Source organism: Rutilus rutilus, assembly GCF_951802725.1.
Source record: "Rutilus rutilus genome assembly, chromosome: 24".
NCBI lineage: Eukaryota > Metazoa > Chordata > Actinopteri > Cypriniformes > Leuciscidae > Rutilus > Rutilus rutilus.
The window spans coordinates 29,535,518-29,556,940 of record NC_140228.1 but is presented as its reverse complement, the minus strand read 5'-3'; the positions used below and the strand labels follow the sequence as shown (position 1 = coordinate 29,556,940).

Here is a 21,423-nt window from a genome sequence, read left to right as displayed (position 1 = left end):
CATTAGTTAACATAACATGAACTAACAATGAGCAATACATTCGTTACAGTATTTATTAATCTTTGTTTATGTTAGTTAATAAAAATCCAGCTGTTCATTGTTTGTTCATGTTAGTTCACAGTGCATTAACTAATGTTAACAAATACAACATGATTTTAATAATGTATTACTAAATGTTGAAATTAATATTAACTAAGATTAATTAATGCTGTAGAATATTTGTCATTCTTAGTTCATGTTAACTAATGTTAACTAATGAACCTTATTGTAAAGTGTTACCACTTCATATTTACACTGCTGGACAAATTAAGATAAAGTTTTGAGAGAGTTTATTAAGTTCATAGGCCTAAAAGTGGCCATCGTTGCAGAAATACCCATAAATAATATAAATATTATGAAATGGTGTTGCGTTTGCAGCCTCGTCCGTGTTTTGCATCATAATGCAAGGCTTTGAAGGAGAATGTCACAAGAGTGATGTTTCCCTACGAGACTTCTCTTATCATGCACTGTTTTCACCAATGAGCTTTTTTTTTATCAGCTTTATGGAATATTGTACAGGTAGAGAAATTACTTTCATTGAAAACATCAAAAGTACATAATTATATTTTAAGGTTCCACTCAACCTTCTGCTAAACATAAGTGGACTCAAGCTTTCATTATATTATAAGATTAAATGGGCATCCAAGGATTGTAACGAGGATAAGACGATATTGTTAAGAGTGTCACTTCTTATTATTCATTTCTAGCATGATTTACATGCCAGTTCCAACCTTAGAGTTCTATATTTGCTTTCCAGATCTGAGCTGTAATAATTAATCTGCATATGTACCGTGATCATAAACTATCAGATGCACTGCAATGTTACAGACACCATATGGCTTTGCATATCAGATGATTATCATCACCGCTAATGCATCGAAATATCAAACACACACTTCAGCATGGCTGTCCAGCTCCCTGTAGAGGGTATTTTTAAAGTCTTCATGAAAGAGAAGTTGTGCTGGTCTTTTCCTCTCTATTGTGTCGTTTATATCCGAGTGAAACGCTTCTGGAACAAGAACAAATGTGGGCGGGGCTTGATTGTGTCCGTGTGGAATTGATTGGATGGTTGTGGTTTGCTATTGGCTGATCTCATGTGAGTGACAGGTTGCCCCGCCCTCATCATCAGAGAAGAGAAGAGATGCTGCAAGAGGAGCTTATTCTGATTCAACATTATTAAAACAATAATGATGATGTGCACCCATTAATCATTTACAATAAACACTGCAATATTCCATAAAAAAACTAGAATTGTGAATTTTGATTGCATGCCGACTTGAGCGTTTCACCTTCAGTCTCATTTCACTGATTGCAACACCTGACTTCCATTAGCCTTTGGGAAAGTCATCAGCCCAGGGGTTCACACACATGTTCCAGTGTTTTAATAATGTGTTCAGTATTGACAAGAAGTGGAATTGTTTAGTTCACGCATGTGTAGAGTAAAACACAGTTTGATAACACTTTATAATAACTGCACGCTATGAATCATTAGTTAAGCACAGTTAATTCATCATTTATAAAGCATTTATATACATTAATAAGCGGTTTGTAAATACAGCTATACATGCTTTATTCTTGCATATCTATAATGTGTTTAATAGTTGTATTTTCATACTTTATTAAGGATCAATTTATCATTTCTAAATTATGTATTACATTATTTACAAACCAGTTGTTTAGGAGTTGTCAGTGGTTCATAAGATCATTTAGAAAGTGCAAGTAAATGATTAATAAGCTATTTAAATGTATATTTGTACATATTATTTAGACATATAGTAAAAGTTACTCAGTGTGTTAATAAATGCTTTATCAACATGTATTCCTCCTGTAATTCATGATTAATTCAGGTAGTTATAAAACATTTATTAGCTGTCAGTTAACTATTTATTAACGTGAGGACTATTTATGCCTCGTAAAGGATTTAAAGGCTATTAATGCTTTATAAATGATGAATTAACCGTTTACTAATGTGTAACTAATGATTCAATAACATGCAGTTATTATTAAGTGTTACCAACATTTTTGGCAAATATATTGTGTAGAAGAAATGCAGTTATGAAATCTGATCTAGATGAACCCGTGTGACGTATGATCCATCAGGTGTTTCACATAATCAGACTTAAAAATGTGTGCTAACGCTAACGAAAAGACATTCATATGAATGAAACAGCTGCTCACACACTCTTTCCAAACACATCTTATGTTTATTTCATGTTACAGACAATCCCAGAAGAACTTGAATAAAGTTGAGTGTTTTATTTCTGCTCTGATGACTGTGGTTCTGACCAAAAATGGAGCAAATCATCTTTCTAAACTAATTTTAGGCCGGTTGTTTTGATGCCACAATGTATTATTCACATCCAGCAAAGCCTGCGTTAGGAAACTGAAGGTTTGACGCTTGATTGCATGTTCATTTCAATTAAATGAAAATGTATATTTAAAAAAATAGCTCAACTTTAATCCAGTTAAGTACATCTTTATATGTCATTTCTAATTGGTAAACGGAAATATACTTTAATGTCATTTCTATTGAAAAATGTGTCTCATGTATTTAAATATATGACAAATGTATTAACGTTTCATGTAATATCGAATAATGCAGGTAGAATTATAATCAAGTGCTTCACGTATGCTTTTAGTATTTTAGTCAACACATCCAAATAAGTGTAGGGTACAACAGGGCTAAAGGAACACCTTAAGAAAAAGAAAAAAAAGAAAAAATGTTTGTATTGAGCATTAATGGAGCAACAGCTTTTGTGTGAAAATAAAACATAACATGGGGCAAAAGACACAACAACTTTAGTTTAAAAAAATGTGTTTTAAATATTGTCTAAGTTAATACCTGTTCAAAACAACCACTTTGGCAAAGTATGTACAATTTTCTGTTTATTTTGATATATAAAATAATACAATTTTGTTTAATAAATATGCTGTCATTAAAATATGCCAATATACAATTTTTACAAAAATACAGAAACAAAATGATTTTAAAAAGTGAGAGATCCCATAATAATTTAATATAGATTTACGGTAGTAACATTAAAGGATATTTTATCATATGATATGATTAATATCATATTTTTTTAAATATCGTTAGCCTCATAGCATAATTGCCTAAGTCCTTTTAAAAAAAAAAATATTACTTAGGCAATTATGCTATGAGGCTAACGATATGACAGCTTCATTATAAATATGGTGATTATCTCTAAGATGGACAACTTATTGATATTTCCCATCTGAATCAAACCATGTCATGTCAATAAATGGAAAAGTCAGCCGGCTTTTTGTTACCATGTTAATTAGTGTGTCTTTTACCCCAAATACCATATTTTTACATATTCTTCCATTATTGAAAACTGTTGCTTTAATTAGCTTGAACAAAACTAAAAATCATTGACAAGGCCTTTGTCTCAAAATATATTCAATAATTTTAGTGATTTTCATATGCTACCTTAAATACAACATTATTATTTATTTTTTTTTTAAACATAAAATATTAGATCAAATTACTTTGCAAATCAACTTTGCGCTGCTGTCGGCGATCACAAGGGTCGGACGAATGTCCACGCGCATCTTGAGAAGCGGATGCAAGTTTTTGTGCATCTAGTGGTTTAGAGGAGAATAAAACCAAAGCCGGCTTTTACCCCGTTGCACCCTATACTTCTGATATATGAAGCACACTACTTCTTTTGAGTCGTAAACACGAGAGCAACCCGACGCATGCGCAAGAGCTGAGAAGACGACGCAGAAGGGTCTCGATGTTTAAGTGTGCATTTCCTAGATGTCCGAATCGTGAGAAACTAACGAGAAAACGTAAAAGTGCCTTACCAATGCCGCTAAATGAATTACCTTTCACACTTTCCCATCACATGATCGTGAGCGTCGTCTTCTCAGCTCTCGCGCACGCGTCTCGTGAACTCACTCAAATACAAAAGTATTCTCATCGCTTGATAAACTTAAGGTTGAGCCACTGTAGTCACTTGGACTATTTTAACGATGTCTTTACTAACTTTTCTGGGATGGCAGATATCGATTACCTATCAGCCTGTGGAGGAGTGAGAGCTCTCAGATTTCATCAAAAATATCTTCATTTGTGTTCCGAAGATGAACGAAAGTCTTACGGGGTTGAACAACATGAGGGCGAGTAATTACTGACAGAATTTTCATTTTTGGGGTGAACTAACCCTTTAACCCTAAGCTACACATGCACTTCATGTTTTTAATCCTGCACACATTAGAAACTCGCATCGAGAGAATCAGTCGGACATTTGGACCTTGCTTGTAAAAAGATGAACTGTGGCGATGAAAGCACTAATGTGACGTTCTTTATCAAAACTCAGTGATTTCTATTTGAGCATGATGTATCCGAGGCTGTCTGAACTGAGAGATGTGGTGTGTGTGTGTGTGTGTGTGTGTGTGGCGTTTCGGTCATCACACACATCAAGAGGTGTTGTGTTCAGTCAATCTGATCTGAAAACCTCATCTCCTTCACGGTTGTTCTCAATCCTCATCTCCATAGGGTCACGGCGGGCTTTCAATCGATCCGTTCCACAGGTTTCTGTCTCCAAGGAGCTCTTGAAGCGAATCTCGTGAGTGGGGAATGGAGATTGCGGCGAGGAGATCTTGGTGTGGAACAGGCTGGGGATTTGTAGGATTTGTAGCGGTGTAGGAGGGATATTAGGGGTAAGTCGGCCCCATATGTTGAATAAATCATTCACTGATGTTTAATTAAAGTCCTGAGAGATAAATTAGCCTGACTTAGTTTAATAAAGTTTTGATGAATACCTGTGTTGGAGAAATTCACACCTCATGAAGTGCTCGATTTGAATATAAATCACTGCGATGATGATGAGGCAGATTTATCAAGATGAAGTGGTTCATGGTCACATCTCAAGACTGTGTCTTTGAAAACTGCAAGTGTCCCAGAAAGTAAACAGAGAAAGATTTGGAGAAAAACATCAGTCATGTCTGTCCAAACCAGGTTATACGCAACGACAAACACAGAATAAAAACTAGAGGGAAATAGCAGAGCTCGAAAGACAGCAAAGGTTTAAATCAGTGTTATTTTAATATCACTGAGATACTATTATATTTTTAGTTAAAGTCCCGCTGGAGTCAATAATTGTATCCCTTAAAACTCATCTTTGATCATCAAAATGACATATTTCAGTGTTTTTTTTTGTTTGTTTTTCTTGAAAAATGTCTTCATGCCTTAAAATATCTTGAATGTAACTCGACACCCTTGCCTCATTTAGGTTCTATGAATATGCAAATGAGCCCCGCCTCCACTCACTCACCCACTCGCTGACGATCACTCACGGCTTGAAAGAGCTGTAAGAACAGATGAAGAAACTAAAGCTTTCTTTATACAGAGGTTCAGGTGCCATTCAATACTTTTTGAATATTCTGTCTTCACGTAATCCTTGAGTGAAATCAAACGCAGGCCGTCCTGATGGGACTCCAGTCAAAATCCATAAGTAATTTCCGACTGAGGTGCGATTCTGGTGATCTGGGAATCCAATTCCAGTTCCACAACAAATGAGATCAAAACAGGAAGAAAACAGACAGAGAAATTGAACATCTGAGACAGCCGAGCTTTATTTGTATCCATCTTTTCCACGGCCATCTCTATATGTTATATACAGATTTTAACAAGATATGATTTTGTTAAATCAAAAAAATATAATTTTGTCTTGTTTAATCAAAAATTTTAACAAGATTAATGCAGCTATAGTGAACAAATGTTATCTGTTCATTAATTAAAAGTTAGATTTGATCTAACTTTAAGTTGTATTCTATTTATTTTATGTAACTGTAAAATACTGATGTTTTTGAACCATATAACTTACAATGCTATTCAAAAATACATATGTTTACTAGGATATTGTAATGCATTTGTTTTTGTAAGTTAAAAAAGTCATGTAATTTAAGGTGAAAGCCCCAAAGAATGTAATTATACTAGCGAATACTTAACTCTACAGTAACTGAATATATATTTCCTGTTGGTTTTGATGTATGTATATACATTTTATGTTACATTTTATGTTGTTTCATTTTTACAGCTTTATTTTAATGTCATGATGGTGTTTTGTCTTTCTGTTTTGCCAATTTTGATAAAGATTAAGTCATGATTTAAGTCAGCCTTTTATTTTACCACCTGTATTATAATGGAGATTATCTGCAAAACAGATTTTAGTATCTTTTTTACAGTCAATTTCTGGCCTTTTCTCTCTCTCTCTTCCTCTTTTTTTTTTTAAAGAGGCCATATTAAGGCTTTTTTAAAGTCTTGATGTTGTATTCAGGCTCTACTAGAACAGGTTTTCCTGCTTGAATGTTGATTATTCTCCTCATATTCTCCATTGTTGCGGCTCCTCTCTTCCCAGTCTGTCAGTAACGCTCTGTTTACTTCCTGTCTCTATGAAGCCCCTCCTTCTGAAAAGCACACTGTGCTCTGATTGGTCGGCTGGATCAGCGTGTTGTGATTGGTCGAGCCCTTCGAGTGTGTTTGGGAAATGTCCCGCCCCTTACCATAACCGCCAGTTTAACACACTACTAACTAACTCAACCAGGCCCCGCCCCTTTATTCTGCGAATGAATTATTATAATGAGGAATATTGAGACGTGTTCGTTCCCGGAAGAAACTCAAGACTACAATGGAGGCGTTTCAGGAGTTCAGGAACACTGACACTGATATAGAGAAGAACTCCCACTGGAGGGAAATTTGCTCATTAATAGGTCCTCTTTAACAATGATTTTATATGACGTTTTACGTTACGCCAGAGACACATGGGAACACACGTGCACTGGTTCCAGAGAGAGATCAAATGCGAGTCATTCACTAATTGGAGCCCACAGAGCCGGTGTCTTCAAAGGGAACGACTTTTGTTTTGATCCCTCAAATTGAATTGGACTGAGCTTCTGGCATCTCTTCTGCACATTACATGCTGATTCTCCCTCCCTCGACACGATCATCTGTCCGGTCGCTCCTCTCCTTCTCTCACACTCCTTTTGTCGCACGGATATGGCAGTTGTGGAGAAATCCATTATGCCGGGATCTCCAAATCCTCAACGGCCCAGAGTCAAGATTAAAGAGCGACTGCCCACACACATTCATACTCGTCATCCCGTGAAGCTTCACTTTAGAGCATCACGCAGGCCAAGAAGAGTTTCCTTTCTTGTGTTTTCCAGTGGGTTGATGAATATCTCCTCTTTTCAGCGTTTGCTGCCAGACTAAACGCGAGCGCTCTGCCAGTTAATTCCTCCGAGGGTCTTTCCATGATGCATTTTGTCCTTGCCATCAAAGCCTTTGTTCAGTTATCACAGTTTCACAATGAAAATAAGGTTATTTTATGTCACTGTAAATTAAGAAGTAAGAACAATGACAGAGCATGTCTCATTTTGCTTTGGATACAAAATTTGGAGATTTGGTTGAAATGGCGACGCGACCTGCATTCTGGCACCTTCACTCTTCAGGGCTTCTCTGAGCTGCTAATTAACTGTACTCGACAGTAGTTTGTAAGAAATGATCAAACGAGCTCGTCTAAACGAACCCTACCCTCTCATATGAAGCGTTGGAAGGTAAAACACACAGTTTGGATGTTTAATTAAAAATCACTGATTCAGGTCCCTGTACTATGTAACATTTATGACTCTGTTTTTGTAAATTAGACCATTTTTGTTGTGTTTAGTATAAATTTGCTAATAAATGTATTATATGAGCATAAAATGCAGCTCTGATTACATTTTAAATTATAGATATTATAGATGTTGTTGTTCAAAAGATTTTTTTATGCTGTTGAAAAAGTCTCTTCTGCTCACCAAGCCTGCATTCATTTGATCAAATATTAGTTTTCTATGTGAATATATATTAAAGTGTAATTTTCAGCATCATTACTCCACATGATCCTTCAGAAATCATTCTAATATGATAATTCGATGCTCAAGAAACATTTATGATTATTATCAGTGTTGAAAACAGTTGTGCTGCCTCAGATTTCTGTGGAAACTGTGAAACGTTTTATTTTTCAGGATATTTTAATGAATAGAAAGATTTATTGGAAATTATAGAAAAATCATAAAAGTCTTTACTGTAACTTTTGATCAATTTAATGCATCCTTAATGAATGGAGAAATCTTTGAACATTAGTGTAAGTGGATAGTTCTATAGTTTTATTCACTGCATGCAAGGCCAGTGAGAGTCTGTGGTTGTCGAAACCAGTGATCATACTCTCTCTAACAGGGCTGGAAACCCATTTAAATCTAAATGCATCACTACAGTGTAAAGCTCAGCTGAAATTAGAGCTGCGTCTCAAACTCAGAGTCTATTAGCAGCGTGTTCAGCGCTAATGCCCAACGGGACTGAGAAACTCAACGCAACCACTGCTAATGAAAAATGGTGGTTGAAGCTGTCGCCATTCCCACTGCCGTAAATCCCCTAGTGGTATTCATGAGATTTCTATAACAATGTAGCCGTGCACAGCAAAACAATTTGAAAGTTTGGTGGCTTGTCAACACATTTATGACTTCTGAGATTTGATTGCAATTTTACAAGCATTAATTAGTCTAATCTTTTCATTAAAATCCACTGTGTTATGCTACTGCTATAAATGAACTCTGTCTAATAACTGCCACTCAATTCTTCCAACTGCACCATATCTGTGCAATATTTGTGTCGTTGTTGACACTCAAAGATTAGCTTTAGAGAGTAAATGTTATTCTACAGAAGACTCCTTTCTTTTTCCATTTGTACACTCGTTTCAACCCAACTTTGGGTCAAATATGGACAAACCCAGCCGTTGGGTCAAATCTTTAAGTTAAATTTTTAACCCAACGTTTGGGTTTGTCCATATTTGACCCAAAATTGGGTTAAAACGACCCAGCATTTTCTCTCCAGTCTTGACTTGTCTCGAGGCAACAGGACATGGAAAAAGGACACGGCTGGTTATCATCCACAGACGGAGAGCTTCATGCATTGATCATGAATGTGCGTGTCCTAACAATAGCCCGGCGCTGATGGATCCAGCGATCGCTTCATTGACCTTCAGGGCGTACTGTCTTTAAAGTCTGGTGGAGGACTTACACTGAGGACGGGGTGTAATTGGGCTAAAGACAGAGGCGGGCTGGATGATATGGATTTTGCATTAGTTTGTACTTGTAGGGAGTGTGCTGTCTAGATCGGCCAGTCATTTCCATTGGGAAAACGAGACATTTGTGTGAAACCTTAAGTGATAAAAGGCCTTCATCTTGTTCCGAGGCAGTATCAGCGGTAGCTGTCAATTAAGCTTTAAATGACAGGAAATGCCTTCGGTCATGCCACTAGCAGCGCCGGTCTGGGTTTGAGGAGAAACTGGCTGATGCCCGTCCAGTGGATTTCTTGGATCAATGTGGACACTAGAACTGTGTTCCAAAACCCAGTGTGCTTTTCCCTCCGCCTACACTCGCAGTGATCCGTGCCAGGGTTATTATCCTTCACCGAAACTAAAAACAAAACTATAAAAAGCTTTCAAAAATAAAATAAACACTAAAGGATTAGTTCACTTCAGAATTTAGCTTCCCTGATCATTTACTCACCCCCACATCAGCCGAGATGTCCAAAAGAAATGAAGGTTTTTGTGGAAAACATTCCAGGATTGTTCTCCATAGAGGACTTCAAGTGACCTTTCAAACGTAATGTGTGTCGCATCACAGCTGGTGCAAGACGGGCATTTGTGGTTAAAAAGTATATAAATGTATATATATATTTTTTTTTAAATAAAATGCCGGCTGGTTTGTCTAGATAAGACTCTTATTCCTCGGCTGGACCGTGTCGAGACTTTGAAGCTGCACTGAAACTCACATTTGGACCCTCGACCCGTTGGACCCCATTGAAGACATCCTGGAATGTTTTCCTCAAAAACCTTCATTTCTTTTCCACTACGGACATGAATATCTTGGATGACGAGGGGGAGAGTAAACTATCAGGAAATCTTAATTCTGAAGTGAACTAATCCTTTAACTTATTTAATTCTAGCTAGTTCCCAAGCCAACATTTCACTTTTCCATTCAGTTTAACTCTTTCCACGCCAGCATTTCTGATCACTTTCACAAAACTTTCATGTGATTATCTGAAGACACAATGTATCAAAAGAAAGAACAGAGCCTGACAAAACAAAATCATTTTATTCTTGTTGCTTCATGCACTCTTTGACTCTTGAATGTGAGGAAGTTTCATTACAAAAGCAACATGTTGAGCAAAAAGCTGAGAAATGATGTTTTTGTCAAAGACACTGCCCGGATCATATTCAGAACGATGATTAAAACAGTCGATGGAGTTCATCAACACCTCAAAGCTTCCTGGTCGACATTTCATTCAGTAACATTAGGCAGATTTGATTTATATGATGTCAATGATCGCGTTATTTTACAGCAATGCTTCTCTCGCTTGTTTCTGCTTCTTCTTCGCCTGTGTTTTGATCCAGAGTTTCATCACAGTAATAATGTGAAATATTACATTATTCCTGAATTTTCAGCATCATTACTCCAGTCTTCAGTGTCACATGATCCTTCAGAAATCACTCTAATATGATGATTTGATGCTCCAGAAACATTTATGATATTTTATTTTTCTTGATTTTTTTTGATAAATAAAATATTCAAAAGAGCAACATTTATTTAATGCATCCTGGCTGAATAAAACCATTAATTTATTTGGAAACCCTTTGAGTGGTGGTGTATGAATGTGGCATAGCCGCTGAACATTAGTATGCAATACTACTTCTCACATTCCCTTTGAACTGTTATATATCTAGATTACATCTGGCAAGTGTGTAAGATCTGAGCTAAAGCACAGAAATCCAGGCCTTCAGGATCTGCATGCATATGATATATAACGCAAACTTCTGCTGAATAATTTGGGCCTGTGAGTCATGAAGAAGAAGCACGTTCCTCCCGCTGCGTCTCACAGCCGACAAACCTGCATCTCACGATAATGCTGATGGATCTACAGTCCTACAGCTGGAGGAGCGCATGCTCTCGTCTCGGATGCCAATGGAAACGTTATCCATTAAAAAATAAGTCCAAGAAAGGCAAAGCAAATGCTATTTTAAGCAGTGCATTTGTCCTAACAGGACGCAATCGCACGATTCTTTCATTCGGTTCAATTTAGAAGAGAATCTTTTGTGTTTCTACGTAGAGCTCGCATGAAAGACTAATTATTTCACACAGTTTTGATTCTTATTATTACCATCATTTCTTTGGTAACAGGTAACACACACACACACACACACACACACACACAATAAACTCTATATCATGCATTCTCTAAATCAGGGGTTCCCAAACTTTTTCATTCGAGGACCCACCTAGACAAGTATAATCAATCTCAAGACCCACTTGCACTGGTGCTACCAACTTTCTCAGTTAGTCGCACCAGCATGATTTGGTCGCACATTTTTTTTTTTTTTTTTTTTTTTTTTGCTACATGCCATGGGATTAATCAATGCATGCTGATGATCTTAATCTGTATACCCTAGTTTTGCACTGATGTAAAAAGACTGACAGTGACAAGACCTCATGTTAGCAAAATATTTTAAACTTTTAATTCTTAAAAAAACAACAACAACAAAAAAACATGAATGTTCTTTAATGTTTGATTATAATTTTACCGTCTTCACATAGGGATGGGAAATGATCAGATTTTATCAATAAAAATAATGCCACTGACAATTCTGATTGTCGATCCGATTCTTTAACGATTCTCTTATCGATTCTTGATAGCACTGTGTGGAAAAATTTCATATGCTTTTCAAAAAAAACAAGGGGTTTTATTTATTTTAAAGCTTAAGCTTGAGTAAGCAAACTGTACTTTTTATGTAATGTAATAAATAGAACCTTATTGTAAAGTGTTACTGATTATACACCGATTCATACGTCTCCTGAGTTCACTGTTGGAAAGATCAGTTGTTTTAACCATTCATTAAAATGAATCGGTTCAAAGGAGTCATTAGTTCGCGAATTGGACGTGTGCATGTGCGCGTTGTGTGATTATCCCAGCAGTTAGGACATGGACATCCAAGATTTCTGTCAACACAGAAAACATTTCATCACTGGATTTTTTTTTTCGTTTAATTAAAGTGTTGTTTTATGTCAGCTGAATGTCTGGGACGCTTTTCAGAGAAGATAAGGCAACTTATTTAGCACAATTCACACCCAGCAGTAATTCAGGAAAAAAAAAATCTCCGAATGCTCCACATGAAACTTTGGTCTTCCGACCTTTTACCACCATGTTGATTTATTTTGATTAATATGTGCGAGGGAGAGAGAGAGAGCAAGACAGCGCTTAGTTTGAAGACGGTGAAGTCTTGTTATGTTTACACTTTCGCCTGGCTCCGAAGAGAGAGAGAGAGAGCGCGCGCGCGACCGAGTCTCTCTCTCTCTGCTCGACGTTCTTTCAGTTAAACATGCGCTGTGACAAGCGCAGCAGTTCATCTAATTACTCACCGATCAAATAAGATTTTGGCGGGACAAAAATTCACTTTGGCGGGCGCTAAAACTCACTTAAGAGTCGTTTGGTCATTAATCGGACTGGTTTTGTTTCACTCATCGTAACGTAAATTTAGCTGCAGCTAAGTGCCTTTGTGCGACCCACCTTTTCTCACTGTGCGACCCACAAGTGGGTCGCGACCCACAGTTTGAAAACCACTGCTCTAAATCAATTGTTTTAGACTTGAAACGCTCTTCTATTGATTAAACTGCTCTGGATGTGTGAAGAACGGCCATAATTGCATGATTGGAGGTATTGCTCGTCATCTTCGCACAAAAGAGCAGTGATGATAAAAACATGTTGTTTGATGAATCACATTTGACAGTCTCTAATTTTCCCTGCGTTCACATTCAGTGCAAAGGTGTGAAGCGTTCATCTAAAAATGTCAGCGACGTCAGTCAGCCCAAAGTCTTGATCTCTTTCTGAATATGTGCTTTAATAAACTTCCCTAAGGCCCAGCACTGCCGAATATAAAGTTCACAAAAGAACACGACTGCCTGAAATAAATCCGGCGAATTCACACGAGACCATCAGCGAATGAACTTCGAGCCCAGAAGCTCCCATAAGTATGCAAATAAAGTAGATCTTTGCATTCGAAATTGCATTATCATTTGCATTTTATGTGGGCTGTGGCTCTTTTGATAAATGACCTCTTGCCTTGCTTCGGGACATCAGAAATGAGCATCCGAACGCTAACAGCAACCATTTATCCAATTTGAGACTTCTGCCGACAGCAATCGCTCGGTGAAGATTACAGTGAAGTGCTGTGGCCTGAGCAGAGACGAGTCCTCGTGTGTCATTACAGAGAACGTGTGCCGTTCCTCAGTCAAGACTATTCCACAAAGACAAAACACACTAAATCCTTACGTGTCACACAGTTTCTGACACTCAAACACCAGGACCACACACCAAATCTGCAAAACCACACACTAATTATAGTGTATTCAATTTCATAAAACACTCTTTGCAAACCACAACACAATTCTGTGTGAAACGCACAAAAATGTAATCTTGATTTCCTTTTCAAACACAACCTATTAAAACACCACAGTAATTCATCAGAGCCTCACACACGCTCCTCACACACACACTCACTCACACACACACACACACACACACACACACACACACTCCTCACACACACACACACACACACACACACTTACACACACTCCTCACACACACACACACTCACACACACACACTCACACACAGTCCTCACACACACACACACTCACACACACACACTCCTCACACATACACACACTCACTCCTCACATGTGCAAACACTCACAGTGAAACAAATAAAGTTTGGTTTCAATCTTGCTTTCGTGTTTACCGTGAGTTTTCCAACTTCTCTCTGCCGATTACTTTCAATCTTGTCCAGAAATGAACACAGGAGCTCATGAAAGAAGAGCTTTAGGTTTTGAATAACTGTGTGTATATGATATATCCAAAAATATAATATTATGGCAAAGGTGTTTGCAACGTAAGACAAATGTTTGCTTTTGAGATGTGTGTGATATTGTGAATGCAGTGCTTCATTTAGCAAGAGATGAATGTAGCATTTTGTGTGTGCAGGTCTTGGATTTGTGTGTAAAGCTTTGAAAAAAACGAATAGCACCATGAGCTTGGAAAGCTCTCTAGTAATGGCCATTACACCAAAATTTATACAGACACCAGATATAATTTGTAATATTATTTTTTACCAAGACCTTATAGTTCATTTCTGTAAGTGAGGAGAGCAAAATAAAGTAAACTGTGACATATTATACCCAATAATTCTTCATACAGCGACTACCAGTAACATTTATAAACATGTGGGAGCAAAAATGATTGGGACACTTTGAGCTGATCATGTTTTGCTGAAGTGTGTTTTCTCTTTAATTGCTAATGCTCTTTTTACACACAGACTGAACACAATGAAGCATTGCTTGGTGATTGGTTGAGCTAAACTGGTATTATCTAATTGTGTAGTTAAATTTAACAGCTGACAGATATTCAACATAATTCATGTGTGAGACAGTCTAACAGAAGGACGGACAAAACCAGTCAAATATCAACTGAGTTCTGGTCATTTATTACCATTTTCTAAACTATAGCGAATAAACTGTGATGATGTGAGAAAGGTGTCTGAATACATTTTTGTTTGACTAAATATCGATGCCTGCAGATTCAGGCTATGGATCATATCCATTATCCATTATACAGTGACACAACAACAGCACTCGTCTCTCGTCGCGTCTCATTCCCATCAGAGCTGAACGCTTGACATCAGAAACCACTGACCGATGTCACGTCTCATAATTCCACATGTCTTTCTGCAGGTCGACCCTTGGCTGGCTTCTCCTCTGCATGTCATTTGACACACAATTATCCAAGAAGAACGAGATTCAGACGTCGAAGCTTCTCCCGTCCCCTGGATCAAAGCCTCGACGATATGTGCATGATGAGAGACAACACCGCTTTAGTAATGGCAGAATTAAATCTGAGCAGGAACAAAAAAAAAAAGGGATGTTTTTCTTCCTGTGCGAACAAAAGGCTTTTATCAAACGGGAAAATAAACTTGTTTTAATGTCAGCGAACTGCCAAATGCTCTCGCTGAATGTTGAACTGCATCTGCAACAACTGACTATACTGTGTGTGTGTGTGTCAGCCTGAAGACATCTCTCAACCTGCCAGAAAACAACGTTAATACGCAAGCCGTGACTCAGATCATTTGTTGACGCTCGCAAACATTTTGTCGTTAAACATGTCGTCACACAGACATGTCGAATGCAAACAAAGGCCACACACACACACACACACACTTGTTGACATTCAGCCAGTGGCGTCTCTAGTGCACACACTCGGACCCTGATGTCATTCACTTGTGTGTTTTGTCCTTCATAAGACCAGTGATCTCCAAATGAGTGTCACAGTGATTTATCTGCGGATCTCAAAGCCTGAGGAGTCTTGAATTCACTATGAATCATGAAGCGTGATTCAGGTCCTGCTCGCAACACAACATCCCTGAGCGAAACAGATGATTAGTCTGACATGTATTGTGTGCTGTGCAAGTGTGTGTTTTGACGTGGAGGGTTGGGGTTATAATTACGTGGCATGAGTAGAAAAACAGGAATACTGCAAGATCTGCCTTTCAGAAGGAGCACAAGTGAAGCTCATAGCAGCAGAACAGAAATATAGCAGTATAAAACGACACATAAAAAAAACAGTTCCTTCAATCAACTAAAAGTGCAACGGAGTGGGAGGATAAAAGTGATGCGTATCGTATGTGCGACAAAACGGGATAAATTCACGCAACGTGCCGAGGATACTTAGATTTCTCCTGTAGGCTGGAATGACGTTATGAACAATTAACCCTTCGTTAAACCCTTGCATGAAATGTTCTTACCTCCGTGTCGTCCTCGTCCTCCTCGCTCGTGATCAGTTCCTCAGGAGCACGAATAAACCACCACTGGATCTCCAAGTAAACCGAGGACATCCCACTTTGAAAGGCACATGCCATTTCGATGTTCTGCCCTTCCCTTGCTGTGATGTTAGAAGGGAAATCAGTAAATTTTCCTGCAAGAGAGATGTAGCAAGTTAACCTGAGATTGAAGAAAGACAGTCTACCAGTGATTATACTCTACTCTTTCATTTTTATATGATATTTTATTGAAATTATGATATAATAAAATTTATGAAAATATTTTTTAAATGTTTTTTCTCTTCTGATTTCATTATACATTATACAAACACTTATACAATAATACTAAAATATGTACATTAAAAATGGCTATTTGATTCATATTTTATAATTTAATTTATTATTATTGTTTGATTATATATACATATAAACATTAATGAATTTTTATTTTCATAATATATATATATATATATATATATATATATATATATATATATATATATAAACAAATAAAAATGTCATATATAATATGAAAATAAAAATGTCATATATATATATATATTCACACACACACACACACACACACACACACACACTATACACACTATAGTCTTTTTTTTTTTTTTTTTTTTTGCAACTAGTCAAATCTTCTGGTTGGGTGAAATTTAATGAATACTTCCAGACTATAATATCGTCGGGTTCGTACAGCAGATCCTCTCTTTGTTACACGGCAGTAAATGAAGGACTCCTACTCCTCTACCGGGTTTACTGGGAGCTGGAGCTGTTCGTGGTGCTGAACTGGTTTACCGGGTTTACTGGGATCTAGAGCTGTTCGTGGTGCTGAACTGGTTTACTGGGATCTAGAGCTGTTCGTGGTGCTGAACTGGTTTACTGAGCGATGGAGCTGTTCGTGGTGCTGAACAGCCGCAGTCCGTTTACAGGATCATCACCACTTGACATGCAAGTCGCGCGTGCGGTTCCTTCAAAATTACCCTTTACTACCTTTAACGCTGGACAAGAGCTCAGGGTTCATGTGCAGAAGAACAGATCCGAGATCTTACGAGTTCCCAGCAATCAACAGTTGATTTTTCTATCACTCCTCACGGACATCGGGATCGCGTAGGCTCAACTTTTGACACTTATTATTTAAATATTACCACACAAATATATGCAGCAATCATTTTAAATGTAAAATAGACACTGACAGCATATTTTCAGTTGCTGCTGATAATGGTTGAAATTGTAAAGTTATTAACGGTGTATACCATTGCGGATAGATGCATTAAAAAGTATCTATTCTCAGCCGTAAAATGTTCTTACCATCAAGAGAAAATCCAACTTGAATGGACAAACAGGAAAAGAGCACAAATCCAATACTGTCATGTAAGGTCCCCATCATTGCGAAGAGAGCTGGGAAAAGAAATGTCCTCCAGAAATGTTGAGCTCGTTAAGCAGAAACCGAGAGAATACGCCGAGCGGGAAACATGCCGCAACTCTCGCTCGGTAACTCTCCTACTGTCTCTGCGAGGTGTTGATGGAGTAATGATGCTCTCTCTCTCTCTCTCTCTCTCTCTCTCTCTCTCTCTCTCTCTCTCTCTCTCTCTCTCTCTCTCTCTCTCTCTCTCTCTCTCTCTCTCTGCGGCTCTCACTCACGCGCTCCCCGTCGCTCGCGCGCACAGAGGCGTGAGACTGGGACCAGCATTTGGAGAAATATAACAAACGAGATCGCTCTCTGCGACTGTCAAGAAGAACAACAAAATGTTATGCAAAAAAAAAAAAAAACACAGAGTTTTCGCCTATTTGTGTTTGTTATAAAAACAGTTTGCAATGCGACTTAATATGAAAAATCCATATATTGCACACTGTTGCACTTAATAGATTTTTAAAAAAGAAAAATGAGAACTAACTGTTTTCATGTTTAATTGTCTGTAAACACACACACACACACACACACACACACACACACACACACAGCCAGACTCTCTAAAACACACTTTCACACACACACACACACACACACACACACACACACACACACACACACACACACACACACACACAGCCAGACTCTCTAAAACACACTCTCACACACACACACACACACACACACACACACACACACACAGCCAGACTCTCTAAAACACACTCTCACACACACGCACACACATACACACACGCACACACACTCTCTCACACACACACTCTCTCTCTCTCTCTCTCTCTCTCTCTCTCTCTCTCTCTCTCTCTCTCTCGCGCACACACAAACACACACATATTAGCTGTTAATATATGTGTATATATATATATATTAATGTAATAATTAGTGCATGGATTAAAACCCTCTTAAATTGGAATATTTTTTGTGCATTGTCCAAACCAAATCCGATCATCTCATTGTTGCTATTGCTGTTGTGTTCACACAATAAAATCACACTTGCACACCTTTAGACATAATTCAATAATATTATAACCACAATGTTGAACTTTGTTTTCAGGACGAGAGTGTTCTTCATACAAACCAGGTCAGCGCATGTTTATCAGTCCCATGGACTCAGTGTTTAACGCCTCACTGTCACAGAACAGATTGAGTCGACAAATGCAGGTCCTCTCAAATCTAGAGAGCTGCATATGTGACGGTTTGATGGACAGCAAATCATTTCTGTTCTCATTAATCCAGCAGTGTCTCTAAGTGAAGTGACTCTCTGGCTATAAACAGAAGCAAACCCTAGACATTCAGTGACGGGGTCGACCGAAGATGCAGTGTGTGTTTGAGCCCCACTCCAGTAAAACCTTAAATCAGCATTTTAACGTGAGGAAAGCAGCACAGGTACTTAAGACTTGCTCCCCACACACAATCCTTTGAGCAGAGCAGTGTGCATGGAGAAATAATTACGCTTTTTCCAGACTGATGATGGTGGCAGAAATGTAAATTGTGTTCAGCATCTGTGATATTTATTATAGTGCTCTCAGTATTAATATTTTATACCTGGTCTGATAAGTCTCTCTCTGCTGCACATCATGCAGATAAGACGAAGCCCACGTCGACTACTGATGACCTTCACAATAACTTCTACAGGCCAGAGATTGGATAAATATTCAAATGTCTTTCACTGGCTAAAGGCTTTATTCATTGCAAACACTTTCAATACAATGATGACATTAGGCCAAAAACTTTGTTGCCAATTTAGCAAGACCAAGTATAACTTTGGTAAAGCATTGCAGAAACGCTTTACTGTATATGTAACACATCTAGGGTGAGACTTGCCTCTTTACTGCATATACGATACGATACGATACGATACGATACGATACGATACGATGTAACACATATAGGGTGAGACTTGCCTCTTTAATGTATATGTAACACGTATAGGGTGAGACTTGCCTCTTTACTGTATATGTAACACGTATAGGGTGAGACTTGCCTCTTTACTGTATATGTAACACGTATAGGTTGAGACTTGCCTCTTTACTGTATATGTAACACGTATAGGGTGAGGCTTGCCTCTTTACTGTATATGTAACACGTATAGGGTGAGGCTTGCCTCTTTACTGTATATGTAACACGTATAAGGTGAGACTTGCCTCTTTACTGTATATGTAACACGTATAGGGTGAGACTTGCCTCTTTACTGTATATGTAACACGTATAGGGTGAGACTTGCCTCTTTACTGTATATGTAACACGTATAGGGTGAGACTTGCCTCTTTACTGTATATGTAACACGTATAGGGTGAGACTTTCCTCTTTACTGTATATGTAACACGTATAGGGTGAGACTTGCCTCTTTACTGTATATGTAACACGTATAGGGTGGGACTTGCCTCTTTACTGTATATGTAACATGTATAGGGTGGGACTTGCCTCTTTACTGTATATGTAACATGTATAGGGTGAGACTTGCCTCTTTACTATATGTAACACGTATAGGGTGGGACTTGCCTCTTTACTGTATATGTAACATGTATAGGGTGAGACTTGCCTCTTTACTATATGTAACACGTATAGGGTGAGACTTGCCTCTTTACTGTATATGTAACACGTATAGGGTGAGACTTGCCTCTTTACTGTATGTAACACATATAGGGTGAGGCTTTCCTCTTTACTGTATATGTAACACGTATAGGGTGAGACGTGCCTCTTTACTGTATATGTAACACGTATAGGGTGAGGCTTTCCTCTTTACTGTATATGTAACACGTATAGGGTGAGGCTTTCCTCTTTACTGTATAGAGTGCATTAGCACATGCCCTCTTATTCAGCGGCGCTGGTTCCGGAAGTATTTTTTCAATTCATTTTTCCCATAGGGATTTAAAAAAAGTTTTTGTTAAAGAGTTAGAATTTATTATAAGCCATGGACCAGGTTAACCAGCTAAGTGGTGATTCATTATTCTTCAGATGCCGTGTTCGTAATCTATAGCAAAACATCTCGCATTAATTCGATCTCAAACAGATTCATTAAAAGAAGTTATTACTCCAACACCTGCATGACATCATTAACTAATGTGGTTGAACGGCCAATTTGCGACAATATGGTTTCGGGAAACAGTCGTGACTAGCTAGATGATTTCTTCAACAATGCATCGTACTATAGTAGTGAACCAGCGAGATACGTCGTTGTATTGGAAACACTCACCATATCAACGTGTGATCGTCAACGAGTGGATCTCTAAGCGGCTGCGAGTGAGTGGAGGTGGGGCTCATTTGCATATTCATAGAACCACGCATACTAAATGAGGCAAAAGGGTGTCAAGTATAATTGTTGACTACAGGGGGACTTCAACATGTAGCCTATTTTTCACTGCCTCAGATTTCTCTGAATGCTTAATACGGCACAGACTCTAAAATAGATCAGATCTTCGCATCTTAGTTGGATGACGTCAATATGACGAAAAAGGGTATTCACTTTCTAATGGCGTGGAGAACGAAAAAAAGGGAAATGTCACCAGGAAAGGTAGGTTACGTCATCACTATTAATAGGATTATAGTCCACTGAATTCTTGTGAATCAAACTGACATCTGCAGTTCTGTACAGTGTGGGTGGATCTGCAATACACTGAAAAGGACAGATCTGAAGAAGAACAACCTTGAACTAGAGAAACCAACAATGCCATAACCAGCTTTAGTGGCTCACTGTGAAGAGGAATCAATATCCTCAGCATCCTTCCCAGTGACAGGAGGATCTTGTCAATCATCGTGTGCGGTGTAGTATTAGTAAAGAGTGTATTAGTATCTCGGATCTCAGTCTGTTGGCTTCTTCTGTGAGCCGTTGTGTGCAAACGCCACTGACCTCTTCCACTTAACCAGCGTGTCATGCTATCACAGTCTCATCGGCTTGTAAATATAGATTTGCCTAATACTTACTCATTGCTAATAGCATATGCATTAGACAAATGAGAACTACAAGCCTAAGGGGGTTTATTGAATACGCCATACCTTGGAAAATTAATTATA

The 21,423-nt window shown here is 38.1% G+C and overlaps 1 protein-coding gene across 1 annotated transcript in view; it reads right to left on the bottom strand.

The window, feature by feature from the left end:
• vstm2a (V-set and transmembrane domain containing 2A) overlaps positions 1–17,481 on the bottom strand; it is a 59,008-nt gene extending 41,527 nt beyond the window's left edge. Inside the window, exons 1-2 of the mRNA XM_084398204.1 lie at positions 17,289–17,481; positions 15,954–16,123 (exon numbers count right to left, since the gene is read on the bottom strand). Of these exons, the coding sequence (XP_084254330.1) occupies positions 15,954–16,123; positions 17,289–17,367 (249 nt within the window). The 5' untranslated portion in view covers positions 17,368–17,481. The remainder of the gene's footprint in view (positions 1–15,953; positions 16,124–17,288) is intronic.
• Positions 17,482–21,423: the final 3,942 nt, after the last annotated feature.